This window comes from Rhinoderma darwinii, chromosome 6, assembly GCF_050947455.1.
Source record: "Rhinoderma darwinii isolate aRhiDar2 chromosome 6, aRhiDar2.hap1, whole genome shotgun sequence".
In the NCBI taxonomy this organism is placed as follows: Eukaryota; Metazoa; Chordata; class Amphibia; order Anura; family Rhinodermatidae; genus Rhinoderma; species Rhinoderma darwinii.
This window is the reverse complement of record NC_134692.1, coordinates 58,263,594-58,278,800: the sequence shown is the minus strand read 5'-3', so window position 1 is coordinate 58,278,800 and position 15,207 is coordinate 58,263,594. Positions and strand designations below refer to the sequence as shown.

Below are 15,207 nucleotides of genomic sequence, written 5' to 3'. Positions count from 1 at the left end.
CCAGATGGGGTCACTTTTGGGGGATTTTCACTGTTTTGGCACCGCAAGAGCCCTTCAAACCTGACATGGTGCCTAAAATATATTCTAACAAAAATAAAGCCCCAAAATCCACTAGGTGCTCCTTTGCTTCTGAGGCCGGTGCTTCAGTCCAGTAGCACGCTATGGCCACATGTGGGATATTTCCTAAAACTGCAGAAACTGGGCAACAAATATTGAGTTGCATTTCTCTGGTAAAACCTTGTGTGTTATAAAAAAAATTGTATTAAAAATTTATTTCTGCAAAAAAATATGAAATTTGTAAATTTCACCTCTACTTTGCTTTAATTCCTGTGAAATGTGTAAAGGGTTAAGACATTTTCTAAATGCTGTTTTGAATACTTTGAGGGGTGAAGTTTTTAAAATGGGGTGACTTTTTGGGGGTTTCTAATATATAAGGCCCTCAAAACCACTTCACAACTGAACTGGCCCCTGTAAAAATAGCCTTTTGAAATTTTCTTGAAAATGTGAGAAATTGCTGCTAAAGTTCTAAGCCTTGTGAGGTCATAGAAAAATAAAAGGATGTTCAAAAAACGATGCCAATCTAAAGTAGACATATGGGGGATGTTAATTAGCAACAATTTTGTGTGGTATAACTGCCTGTCTTACAAGCAGATACATTTAAATTGAGAAAAATGCTAATTTTTGCAATTTTTCACTATATTTTCGTGTTTTTCACAATTAAATACTGAATGTATCGACCAAATTTTACCACTATCTTAAAGTCCAATGTGTCACGAGAAAACAATCTCAGAATCGCCCGGATAGGTGAAAGCATTTCAACGTTATTACCACATAAAGTGAAACATGTCAGATTTGAAAAATGAGGCTCTGTCAGGAAGGTCAAAAGTGGCTAAAGAGGGAAGGGGTTAAAGAGCTTAGTTCAGTTATTTCTGTCCCCCTCTTCATAATATTTAGAGAGTCTCTCATGAGTGGTATAGTGCCAAGGGACTGGCGCAGGGCAAATGTGGTGCCTATTTTCAAAAAGGGCTCTAGGTCTTCGCCGGGTAATTATAGACCAGTAAGCTTAACATCAATTGTGGGGAAAATGTTTGAGGGGCTATTGAGGGACTATATACAGAATTATGTGACAATAAATAGTATTATAAGTGACAGCCAGCATGGTTTTACAAAGGACAGAAGCTGTCAAACCAACCTGATTTGTTTTTATGAAGAGGTAAGCAGAAGCTTAGACAGAGGGGCCGCTGTGGATATAGTGTTTTTGGACTTTGCAAAGGCATTTGACACTGTCCCTCATAGACATCTAATGGGTAAATTAAGGACTATAGGTTTAGAAAGTATAGTTTGTAATTGGATTGAGAATTGGCTCAAGGACCGTATCCAGAGAGTTGTGGTCAATGATTCCTACTCTGAATGGTCCCCAGTTATAAGTGGTGTACCCCAGGGTTCAGTGCTGGGACCACTATTATTCAACTTATTTATTAATGATATAGAGAGGATGGGATTAATAGCACTATTTCTATTTTTGCAGATGACACCAAGCTATGCAATATAGTTCACACTATGGAAGATGTTTGTGAATTGCAGGCAGATTTAAACAAACTAAGTGTTTGGGCGTCCACTTGGCAAATGAAGTTTAATGTAGATAAATGTAAAGTTATGCATCTGGGTACGAAAAACCTGCAAGCATCATATGTCCTAGGGGGAGCTACACTGGGGGAGTCAATTGTTGAGAAGGATCTAGGTGTACTTATAAATCATAAACTAAATTTCAGCATGCAGTGTCAATCAGCTGCTTCAAAGGCCAGCAAAATATTGTCGTGTATCAAAAGAGGCATGGACTCGCGGGACAGGGATGTAATATTACCACTTTACAAAGCATTAGTGAGGCCTCATCTAGAATGTGCAGTCCAGTTCTGGGCTCCAGTTCATAGAAAGGATGCCCTGGAGTTGGAAAAAATACAAAGAAGAGCAACGAAGCTAATAAGGGGCATGGAGAATCTAAGTTATGAGGAAAGATTAAAAGAACTAAACCTATTTAGCCTTGAGAAAAGACGACTAAGGGGGGACATGATTAACTTATATAAATATATGAATGGCGCATACAAAAAATATGGTGAAATCCTGTTCCATGTAAAACCCCCTCAAAAAACAAGGGGGCACTCCCTCAGTCTGGAGAAAAAAAGGTTCAACCTGCAGAGGCGACAAGCCTTCTTTACAGAGAGAACTGTGAATCTATGGAATAGCCTACCGCAGGAGCTGGTCGCAGCAGGGACAGTAGATGGCTTTAAAAAAGGCTTAGATAATTTCCTAGAACAAAAAAATATTAGCTCCTATGTGTAGAAATTTTTTACTTCCCCTTTCCCATCCCACTTCCCCTTTCCCATCCCTTGGTTGAACTTGATGGACATGTGTCTTTTTTCAACCGTACAAACTATGTAACTATGTAACTCCTCTGCATCCTCTAAGAGAGGGAGGTTGAGCAAACTCCAAAAGCACAGGGCTGGTTTTGCTGAAGAAGCACCCCCTCCAAACTTTTCCCTCAAAAGGTCATTTCAACTTCGTCTAAAGAAAGGGAATTTGCCCAGCATTCATTTGGCTCCACACTGGTCAAAAGAACAAGCTGGTATTGAATGTCAGGCATACAAATGAAATTTGTCAAGCGCTTATTGTGCCTGAAATAGACCCCACTTTATTATCTATGGGACAAAACAATGTTATGGAGCAGACCCTAAAAGTTAGCATTGTAAACATCACTGATGCACTAGGTCCATTATTGTTCCCACTGACAAAGGAAGAGCAGGAGTTGGGTTTTAGCGTCACAAAATGCTTGGGTATAATTGTTCTCAAAATTAGCCCCATTAAAAGCTGCTAGCAGGGCAGTATTATTGATTGGTCAGACATTCAACTATGTAACAAATGTTAGAAGGGCACGTTGACTCACTTGGGCAGGTAGGTCAGATCTTGAACCGTTGTACCATGAGTTTCCAAACCTGCAAACAATTAATTTGTCTGGCCCGGAGTTTATAAGTGAAGTCCAGGGCTCTTTGAGAAAATTGTCCATAATTTTTGGTAAAGATAGATCTTTTGAATCAGAGACAATGGCACAAATCCCCTGATCTGTGGCCAGGACTTGGGCTGAAGGGACATGGAAAATGAATGCCCTGTCGTTATGGTCATCAGAATGGAGGAACCTATACGCACACCCCACCCCATGTTATCTCAGGTCCTATTAAAGATTTTAGAGGACTAGGTAGATCAGATAACTCTTGTATATCCAGTCTGGACCTCCAGAACTTGGTACCCAATGGTAAAAAGGTTTATAAGTGGTCGCAGAATTGCCAAGATTCAGCTTCCAAGATTATTGTGGATAGTGCCGATTGGATCTGCTTTGAACCTTTTAGTTCCTGACCTTACAGAGAATCAAGTCTATGCGAGATTATTAAAAGGGGTAGCTGCCTCTAGACCCTGTTTACCCAAGTAATCGTCAATGTGGGATGTGGAGCCATTGTTAGGTTTCCATAGTACCATTTCAATCGTTGATGCCCTATAGAGGGTTGGGTATTAAGTTGGTATATTTTCTAGCCCAGCCTATGGCTGCAAGATTGACAGAGCTTACCCTGGTTAATGTTCAAGAACCATGACTTACCAGAACTCCAGGAAGTTTCACATAGCGCCGAAGGGAAGGACGAAGGCGGCCCACTTTGAGGAGACCCCCAATAGAACTATACATGGTTTAGTGCGCACTTGGAGCAGCACTGCAGACACACTTTGTCATTTTAGGCATGTTACATTATTTCTCATTTCCTTATAAACTTCTATACCATTTAGTTTTACTTTGGAGGATATCTCTGAAAATGTATGGGCATTTTTACTGATCCAGTTAGCTTACTATAGCATTCATTTGAATGCCTTATTAGTGTGGTTACTATTTCACAGTGATAGTAATTTTCTCATTGGAATGCTATAGTAGTTATTTATACTTTATATAGCTACGTGGAAATATATCTTCACTCGAATTTAACTGTTGTACAGTTTGCATTGACAGTTAAAATACATGTGATCTAGGAAGCTCTTTTTACGGGTTTTCCCTCCACTGTTATTGTGCATATGGTATTTTTAAAAAATTAAAATGGGAAAATACACCAACATATTCTTTATGGGTAATAGACAGTGTTTAACCCTTTCATGACCAAGGGTCATTGATGTCCCTGTGTCCAGGTCAAATTTTCCATTTCTGATATGCACTTCTTTAAACAATAATATCTTTGCAACCGCTTTGAATATCATAACTATTTTTACAAGACTCATGAGTCTTTCATTTCATGTATTCATTTAACACCATCAATTAAATTTTTATTATGAGCAGATAAATCACTAGAAATGTGAAAAAAAATGTGGTAAATAAATATTATCTAAAAAATATAATAGATATATATATATATATATATATATTTCTATACACACACACACACACACACACACACACACACACACACACACACACACACACACACACACACACACACACTGTTGTAGCTCTGTAACATTTAGTCTTAGTCTTCTCCGTCAGCCTGAATCGCTTTGAGAGAAGAGTGAATAAGGCTTTAAGTCTATATTCACACGACAGTGAAAAAAAACTGCCGTTAAAAACGGATCAACGGTCAGTTTTTTATGGCTGTTCCGCATCAGTGTGTCTCAAAATATTCATTCATTTCCCGGACGTCTGACTTTTAACTGCCGTTTGCCAGTTTTTCATGGCCGCTAAAAAAGAAAATTGATGAATTTCATTCGTCAGGTTCTTTTTTTGTCCTAACCCCCTAAAAACACCATAGTGCTCATGTAGATAGTGCTGCAATGCCCCTGTAGATAGTGCCACACACAGTTTCCATGTAGACAGTACCACAGTGTCCCCTTTAAAGTGAAGTGTCCATATAGTGTCACAGTACCCATGTCAATAGTGCTACACCCCTCTAGATAGCGCCAACCCCCCTTATAGACCACGCCAAGCCCCCCGGTAGACAGCGCCAACTCCCCTCGGTAGACAGCGCCAGCCCCCCCCCCACGGTAGACAGCACCAGCCCCCCCCCGGTAGACAGCACCAGACCCCCCCCCTCGGTAGATAGCACCAGCCCCCCCCTCGGTAGATTGCACCAGCCCCCCCCCCCCGGTAGATAGAACAAGCTCCCCCCCCGGTAGATAATGCCACCCCTCCCCATTGCCCCGATGTCTAAGTCCATATATGGCTGCTGACTTTCTGGCCGGGGATTGAGCTCTGGCGAGTGATTCCGCTCCCAGGGGAGCCCCTGATGTTACTGACCATGTATGGACAATGACGTCTGGGGCTCCCTCCAGGACCACAATCGGCATCAGCAACGCCCTGGCCGAGGATTCCGCTCCTAGAAGGAGCTTCATTGGCGCCATCTACATGGGGGGCTGTATTTCGGCATTTTAAAGCCCCTAACGTCACTTTCCATATATGGACAGTGACGTCAAGGGCTTTTCTAAGACAGCGCTCTACCCGGGGACTTCATTGGGGAAGAGAGCCGGAAGACAGAAGTACAATGCTGCACACAGAATCAGTGCTGCACTTTCCTAACCCCCCTAAAAGTGATCAAACACATGGTTATTTGATTAAACTAAGGGGTAGAGGTTCCTGGCACTTGTGAAGAGAGCCAGCAGAAAGGAAAGTGCAGAGCTGCTCACAATGAAGCAGAATTCCCGTTCTAGGCTGCCAACATTTATATACGTGAGAACTGAACAGGGCATCGGCAGTTGGAACGTGTATATATAGCCGTATGGTAGTCGTAAGGGGGTTAATACCCAAGTTTGAATTTGCTTATGTGGCGTAATATTGGTTTAAAGTTAGTGCACACTTTGAAGGAATATCTCAACTTATCGAGTCCACATAGACAGGGTATATCAACTATGATTATTACCTCAAAACAACCAGTTAGTGAGGCCTAATAAGAGTAGGAAGCAGGCAACAACACAAACTTTCTAGGCACACTCCATTAGAAGCGCAGCACCGTCTTGTATTGCAGTAAGTGTGGTGCCCCTTCCGATTATCCTCAAGGCTTCAAGGTCTTCTTAGAGAACCTTCGTTAAATTTTATTTGTGTCCTTCTTAAACTGAGCACCTGTAATTTATGATGTCTGGCAGCAGATGTGTGACATTCTACCCTTCAGTTGGTGCTAGGTGGGATGTTTTAGAGGAAAGGACAACCACCTACAGTAGAAACAGCAATTTACCATACATCGGACTCGAGGGTTGGCCTGGATTTTTCAACGACATGTGGATAGAGTTTTCAAACCCCCTTCACATGTATTAAACTGTAAGTTGTCTCCCATTTTTCAGTGCAGAATCAGCATAAAAAATATTTGACAAATCTACCATGTTTGAATGTAGCCTATATACTCAGAGAACTCCTCCAAGAAAAACATTAAAGAAAAAACTGTGAGGATTGGGGAGTTGGAGGATTCCGCTGCAGCTTGTGAGAAAGGAAGGCGAGCAGCAGTGAGAAGACATCAGATTGGTTCAATGTGCAGAAATAGCGCTACAGCTCACATGCTGAGAGAAAATATGCATTTTTAGAGGGGTGGAAAGAGAGAGAAAGTATGCTGTCTATTGCCCACCCTTATAGGTTACAGGACACATCAAAAGTTCTCTTACTGTTTATAACGGACAGAACAGATGTCGCGTATTAATGATGAAAGCTTAAACAATATGACTATATTAGATAAGAATGTTGAAGTATACGGACATATACCTCAGGGAATTTATTTCTATTTAGTTGGATCCACTTTGCATTATTACACTATGTTTTGGGAAATATTACACAAAAATAAAAAGCTTTTTTTTTATCACACTAGACTAAATATATAAAGTGTCAACAAAACTTTCAGACTATACAACTACTTTTAGTAGAAGACAAAATTTTATAGTAACAAAATAAAAAACTGAAAAAAGATTTAATGTATTATCTATGGTACCATTAATGGAAATTATTATTTTTATACAAACTAAGGCCTCATGCACACAGGGGCAGATTAAAATGAGAGCAATCTGGACAAGTGCCCGGGGCCCGAGGCTGGAGGGGGCGCAGTTCGCTCCGGTTCTCCCGTACCCACTGTTAAAATTATAGCCATTTCAGAGGACCAGGGTGAAGCAGGGCCTCTCACCCAATTGTAGCGCTGGTGAGACAGGGAACTATCCGTTCCTTTCCTCCCATTCAGCGCTTTACTGATGACACAGCCTGCACGATGACGTCATCACGCCGACTGCGCCATTACGCTGGAGCACGCCGTTTGGCCTCTGAACAGTCCTGTGTCGCTGGAGGAAGACGCGGGAACGGGGACAGGTGAACATTTTTTTTTCTTTTCTGGGCAGAGTTGGGGGCAACATCTACACAGGAGACTGGGCAATATCTACAGGGGGCATTATCTACAGAGGGCATTGTAACTGGCACTATATACATGGGGCATTGTCTACAGAGGGAATTGTAATTGGCACGATCTACAGGGGGAATTGTGACTGGAACTATCTACAAGGGACATTATCTACAGAGTGCATTGTAATTGGCGCTATCTACAGGGGGCATTATCTACAGGAGGACATTGTGACTGGCGCCGTCTAGAAGGGGCATTATAACTGGCGCTACCTAAAGGGGGTATTATAACGCATTATCTAAATGTTATACTATTTAGTGTCAGTGCAGCATCGAACGCAATCTGTATGTCTCCATATACTGATCACTTTAACTATTATATCATCATAATTTTGTCAAGGGTTTTCCCTAGCCAGTGCCACCGAACGCAGAAAAAACGGTTTCTGCACTCAGCAACACAACGCACAATATGAGAAATGTGTTCAGGAGTTTTTACGGACTGGAATGGATTAATTCAGTTGACAGTCACATCCAGCTGAAGGCAGCAGGAGTGCAGAGTGCCCTAAGAGGCCCCCTGAAGAAGCGATATGCGAAACGCGCGTTGGGCCACTTCCTTACTCACTGGGTCATACCACTACACCACTGATTATGGGTAAGCATTGAACTATCACTGTTCCAAGTTGCAATTTAAAACCAGGGGACACTCTACGTTTTTTCGATAGGAAGTGTGATTATTTACATCCTACTTTCACTTTTCTTCTGTCGTCTTCTCTTACTTATGTTCACTTATATGAGTTTGTTCCTAAAAAGTGATTTCACTATATACCATACATTACTTGTATTGGAACCCTTATTTTTCATGCATTACCTGTATTTTTATCTAAATGTACATTCATTTATGATCCAGTCAAAACATTGTATTTTAGATTCTCATGTTTTGTTTAATAAAGATTTTGTACTTTTCTAAATATTTGGATACTTTGGACTCTTTTTGTTCTCTTGTTTATATATGTCTAAACTAAAGCTGAATCATAATTGGGTTATGTACCAAAAAACACAAAAGTCTGCATTTGAATAGCTGATGAGAAAAAGTTATGATTTTCGAGTGCTTAGTCAAAAGTATGATGAGAACCCAATAGAATTGCTGTGGTAAGACCCCGAAAAAAAGTCTGCATAACTGCCTTATCCCTGTACACAGATGTGCATTTTCTGCCACTGAAAATATTCGGAAGTTTTCCTCAGCACTGTCCTTGTTTGCTGAGTAAGGGATTCCCTTAATTACTTGCTGTGCTAATAATTGGCATTGTTTTTCTATAGTGACCTTTATACCTGCCATTCAACTTTCACTCTTAACTTGACATACAGAAATCGACTCCAGTGAAATCATGTAAATTTGACAAACTGGTGAAAAAGCATTTTCGAAGCAACCTAATTAATGTCTATAAACACATCAAGAAAAAAAATAAAACCACAGATCACACGGTCATATCATTTATATCAAAGATGGCACTAGAAGCCAGAGAGAAACCAATGTGACTGTAGTAGAAGTGGTAATAGACCGTGGGACTGTGTGCCAAGTGAAGCTTCGCCTTGTGTGATACACTTTCCGCTTTTAGATGGTGCTCTAAATAAGGTGTTGCGTAAAAAAAGCACCCGTATTCCACTCGTCTGAAAGCAACCTACCGTTCTATTTACACTAACCAGCAGTACGCTATGTAGTCAGAAACCGTGCATCAAAAAGGCACGCGATATTAGCGCAGTTCTTCCCACGTAGGTTTCATAGATAAAACATTCGTTTCTCCTGTAAAAAATGTGCGGTCAATAAACCGTGGCACTCATGCTTTTGACCCTACCAGCTCATGTAAAAAAGTCCTAATGCTGGGTTCCCACGTAGCGTAAACGTTGCAGAATTTCAACAATTCTGTGCGGAAATTGTACAGCATTTACAGTAGAAGCAAAGTGAATAAGAATCAGAAAATCTCATGCCCACACTGCGGGGAAAAAACGCAGCGTAAACGTTAATAAAATCGACCTTCAGTGCGGAATTGTCAATTTATGCTGCGTTTTTATTGATTTACCGTTGCAGGTTTCCCCTTTGAATTCAATGGAGATGCAAAACTCACAACAGAAAGCCAAGTTTTGCGACATTTGCAATCGTAGTTGCGATTGCGCCACAAAAATCGCAACGACGAAAAAAAAACATACTTACCCAGAACACCCCCCTCCTTCCTGCAGTCCGGCCTCCTGGGATGACATTGCATCCCATGTGACCGCTGCAGCGGTAGTCACATGGGATGTAATGTCATCCCAGGAGGCCGGCCAGGATGACATCCCAATCACAGGCTGCAGCGGTCACATGGGCTGCAGCATCATCCAGGGTGGCCGGACCGGACTGCGATGGAGGGTCGCGTCATCATAAGGGCATGTGCATACGGCAACGCCATTTACATCTGAAATTACGGAGCTGTTTTCAGCCGAAAACAGCTCCTGAATTTCAGACGTTTTGACAAGTGCACGCGTTTTTTGCTCCAATTACGTCCCAAGAAGTGTACTGCACTTCTTTGAGGCGGGCGTCTTTGTACGCGCCGTATTTTGACAGCGGCGCGTAAAAAAAAAGCCCGTCTGCACAGAACATCGTAAGACCCATTGAATTCAATGGGCAGATGTTTGCAGACGCTTTGGAGCTGTTTTTTCTGCCGTAATTCGATGCGTAAAACGCATGAATTATGTCCGTAAATAGGGCGTGTGAACATACATATGTAGGTCGTTGTAAGGGTATGAGCGTTTTTTACAACCGCTTTCCGCAGCGGAAATTCTGTCCGACAAAAAACATGCACCATAAATGTGGTGCGGTTTTCGGACGGAATGTACTTCGGGTTCCAGGTTGGATACGCTGCGTGGTTTTTATGCAGCTTATCCGTCCCGTGGGAACCCGGCCTAAGGCTGGGATCTCAGGTCATGGTTTAGTGCAATTTTTGCTTCAAAGCGTGGAATTTCGAAAATCGCTGAAAAATGTATCTTTTTTTTTTTTTTTTTTTAACGATTTACGGTGAAAAATGCATTTAAACTGCAATTAGATGCCAGCCTAAAGAGAACATAAATAATGATCTCAGCTGTGAGTCTGAAGAGCCATGCATTGAAAGAGGTAAAATCCGAAGTGAGAATCCGCAGCAGCAATTGATACGCTGCATATTTCAAAATCCGCACCGCAGGTCAATTTCTGAGCAGACAGATTTTTCACCATGTGGATGAGATAAATTGAAATCTAATCTACATGGCTGCTACTGTAAACCACTGCGGATTTTACATGCACTAATCCGCAGCGAAAATTAACAGAATTTCATGTGAACCCGGCCTTATAGGGGTTTGTCTGGTGAAGCTTTCTGGCATTAATGCAGACTGCGCTATTCTTGCCATAAAAAAATAACGGAAGCCCCACGGAAACCAAGAAAGTCAATGGGGTCCGTCACTGTCAGTTTGGATCTATGGAAAAAAACCTGAAGACATGCGCTAAGCCGAACAGACACGAAGCGGATGAACGTTCACGCGAGTGCTCCAGCCTCTTCATTCTAGCAATTGGTGGGGGTCTCAGTGCTCGGACCCCCACCAATCCAAACTTCTGATATGTAACTATCACGTCAGAAGTTTGTCAAACGTTTAGCTACACTTTACGTAGCAGTCGTAGAAAATATTCATAGAACTGCTATGCAGTACCATAAAATACAGTGTTTTTGCATGTGTGTTTTCTACTGTTACTGTTTTTACAAATTGAAGTCAACGGTACAAAAACGCAACAGATATAAACATTAAGTCCGGGTTCCCTCGGGTCGGATACGCTGCATAAAAACTGTGCAGCATATCCGACCTGGAACCTGCAACACCTTCCTTCCGAATTTGAACGGAACAGCTGTGAAAAAAAAAAAAGCTGTTCATATTTACACCCGCCCTCTTCTCTGCGAATAGTCCGGACTCCCTGGATGACGTTCCAGCCTGTGACTGGCTGCAGCGGTCACATGGGATGCAATGTCATCCCAGGAGGCCGGATTGCAGGAAGGAGGAGAGAGTTCTGGGTAAGTATGATTTTTATTTTTAAATTACGCACTGCAGGTCAATTTGTTAACGTTTACGGTGTGGCTTTTTTCCGCAGGGTGGCCATGAGACTTTTTAAACCTCATCCACTTTGCTGCTCCTGTAAATGCTGCGGAATTTCCACAGAATTCTGATGCGGAAATTCCGCAACGTTCACGCTATGTGGGAACCCAGCCTAGGGCACCTCCCAAAACCTCAGCTTGAAAACCACAGAAAAATCTAAAGTGTGAGCCTCATGCTGGGTTCACACTGTGCGTTTTTAACATGTTTTTTTTTTTTTGTTTTGGTATGTCTCTCAATATGAATTCATCAATCAAAACAAAAAAACGCAGTGTGAACCCAGCTTTATAACTACACCACTACACTAAAGTACGAGCAAAAGAACAACAGAAAAGAGTATCCGGCACACCAATTTGAGATAATGGTGCCATGACAAAGCGGCCTGCCGCTATTACTTCTACAAGCGCTCGTCCATGCAGTCTACCCAGCACGGCTCAGTGCCTGAAGAAGGTCGCATAGACTGAAACGTTGCACTATGCCACTGGCATTACAAACAAAATAAAAAATTAACTATATCTCAAATTTGTGTGCCGGATACTATTTTCATACTCATCATTGGGTTGGGCCCCTATCCGTGCAAAACCACTTTCCCCCTGTATCTGGTGCTATCTGAACCGACATACAAAAGAACAACAGGTTCAGCATCTCTGGACAGCAAGTCATATCTAAATGCTGTCAAGGAGCTACTTATCAGTCACGTGCTATGAAAGTCAGATTTACCTGTAGTGATTCACCAGGCGACAATCGGTGCATTTCAAATACCTAAATAATAGCATAGAAGTATGGTCAACTTAAATCCAAGTACATCTTAATGACAGGTCTGGCCAAGCTGAATCATTTCCTATACTTCTGTGACTCACTTTACAGGTACCATAAAGAATCTGGTATTAACTTTCAAAATACTCATAGGCTGTGTTCACATGTCGCTGTCAATTTGCGTTTCTTTTGCGGTGATTTTTGCACGTAGGCTGTATGGACCTTATAGGCTATGTAAACCTTTGAAGGCAATTTTTATTTTTTTAAACTGAGTTGTGAATTGTGTCTTATTAAAAAAAAATGTAACTTTTTTTTTTAGATACAGATTCTATGTATCCTGGATACATAAAAGCGGTTTCTTGCGGTCAAAGCTGAATCCATCAGGTCAGCGGGACTGCCAGCTCTGGCGAGTGCTGGTCCTGCATGTCTCCGACACGCAGAATCCAGCTATTATCAACCAGATCTAAGTCCATGTCGAAACCACCAGGATAGCGGAATGGACTGCTTAGTCGAACGCAGAATTTGGGATGATTTTTTATGTGTTGGATTGATATAGAATACGACAGTAAAAGACCTCCATGCCTGTATGACTTTATATGAAATTGGAAGCATATGGGAGTACAGTAGGGCCACATTAACTCGGAGGTTGTACGGGGCCGTATTCATTTTGTGCTCGAGGCCTTAATGACAAGGTAAGAACCTGGCGATGTTCTGTAGTTTACACCGTACTCCCCAACCAGGAATGTGCCGCATACTACACCGATTCTTCACTCATATACACAGGAACTGTATTAATACTCTCAGGCCTTATTCACACTAACACATTTCACGTTTGTGTGCTGTCCATTTAAATAACTCAGGGCACACTGACCAATGCAATTCAAGGGGCTATTTACACATCTTTTCACAGAACGCGTGTCCGTTGAGTAAAACTCACCACGTGTCCTATTTCAGTCCGTTTTTTTGCGGATCAGAATTATCCATTGAAGTCTATAGGTGCGTGAAAAACATGAACAGCACACGGACGACACGTGTGTGCTGTCCGTTTTTTTACACATCAATTGCTAAAGAAATGCAGAGAAAGAAAAAGTAAAACCAAGAAGTGCTTGCAGAGAAGAAACATGGAGGGGAAAAAAATGGATGACACACGGAAACCACACACAGTCATATGTGTGGAAATAGGCACGGACGCAATTAGGACACGCTCGTGTGAATTAGGCCTTACCTTGCTTCTTAGTCTGTGCACAATATTCCGCAACATTTTCAGGAGAGTCGTCAAGTGACTACGACCGGTCCGGCCGACTGCTTTGTACACCGATTTTTGATCAAATAAATTAATATCTCTCTTTATTACAGCGCATTATTTCTAGTACACTACAGATTGCTGCTTCTATATATAATGGACCCCAGAGATAACACATTAACAAGAATAAAAAGGCAGCGCTGTCGTTCGGTGGCCCAGAAAATAGCATCATTTGTTCATAGATATGAACACTTTCTAAGCGCCATTGTTTTCAGCGCACACTTTCACACAGGTGCCCCAAAATCTCACATCTTCTAGCCAAAACCTTATAGGACAAGCGCTCCAGATGGTGAATGACACAAACATCGCAACAGGTGCCGAGTTAGTAAAAATAAAGAATGTCTTACTTTTTCCTTGGCTTTGATGTACCTCTGGGCCGCCTGTTGCACCAATTCTCTCACGCTGATCTTGCCATCCTTACAAGGAACAACAATTCCAGTCTTCCCAAAACATACTGTGACTTTCATATTTACACAGAACGGGACACTTATGGCAACAGTGTCACTTCCCAGGATACAAAGTGTCACTTTCCTTCAGTCAGCAACAGATGTCAATGCTTGGAGCTACCACAGTGTCGGGTCAGCGTACTCCATGCCTGTGTGCTTGACACTAGTGTGAATTAGCTGTAAACGTTTAGGTACAGGTGAGAGGACACATGAACTTTCCCAGACTCCAAGGAAAAGTTCTGATAAATTAAAAGATAAAAAAAAGGTGCGTTTTATTGTAATCCCAGCAAAGTGTTAAACACTCTCCCAAGGGAGCAATTGAAAGCCCCTTGAATGCGGAAGGAAGGCCAGTGAGAGGCAGGAGGGAGGGGAGAGGTGGAATGAGGAAGCCGCATCAGACAGGTCTCTCAGGAAATGCTGGCTCCCCAGCTGTGTGTGTGGAGGGGAGAGCGGAGCTGGGAGCAGGTGGGACTACAGCAGGACGGTCCAGGGGTTAGACGCTTTGAAATGTCCCGGGCAGAAAGTGCGGGTCAGGCCGGGATTCCCAGGCAGGCACTGCAGCATGGGAGGAGCAGTGGACTGGAGTCACTATGGAAGGAGGAGAAGCTCCTATTGAAATACAGAGAGGAGGGTGCAAACAGCCATAGTCTGAGTGAATGAACTGCTGCTGCTGACCTGCGAGCCCTCCCCCTCACACATACATCCACAGCCTGAGAATGGGAAAAGGAGGGAAAATGAGAGGTGCCAGGTCTGACAGGAATCTTAGTGTCCGGGTGGAGGGTGAGGTCACTTATATGACGTCACCGGTGCTCACATTTTACATTGTAGCTGCTGTGCTCTCTATTATCTATTGTCACAGCAATTATGCCCTAGGAGATTTTGTTAACGTTTTTGCCTCCTTGGTTTCCAAGAGCCAACTTTTTTTTAGTTCTTCTGACATAGCTGTATGATAGCTTGTATTTTGCAGGACAGGTTGTAGATGTACAGTTAGGTGACAGTTTGGTTTACATACAAGTTAGCGTTTAAAGGCTATGTAAAGCTTTTATTTTTATAAAAAATGTCAGTCAGTGTGTGGTGCAACTTTCAAATTAGTTTTTATTAAAAATTATTTTTACTTTTTGAGATACAGCAGCTCTGTATCTTGTATACAGAGCAGCTGTAACGTTCGC

At 42.2% G+C, this 15,207-nt stretch overlaps 1 protein-coding gene across 3 annotated transcripts in view; it reads right to left on the bottom strand.

Annotated features, from left to right (window-relative positions):
• PARD3B (par-3 family cell polarity regulator beta) overlaps positions 1–14,754 on the bottom strand; it is a 1,147,141-nt gene extending 1,132,387 nt beyond the window's left edge. For all 3 annotated transcript variants that reach the window (XM_075829835.1, XM_075829836.1, XM_075829837.1), the window contains exon 1: positions 13,940–14,754. In XM_075829835.1, the coding sequence (XP_075685950.1) occupies positions 13,940–14,059 (120 nt within the window). In that variant the 5' untranslated portion in view covers positions 14,060–14,754. The remainder of the gene's footprint in view (positions 1–13,939) is intronic.
• Positions 14,755–15,207: the final 453 nt, after the last annotated feature.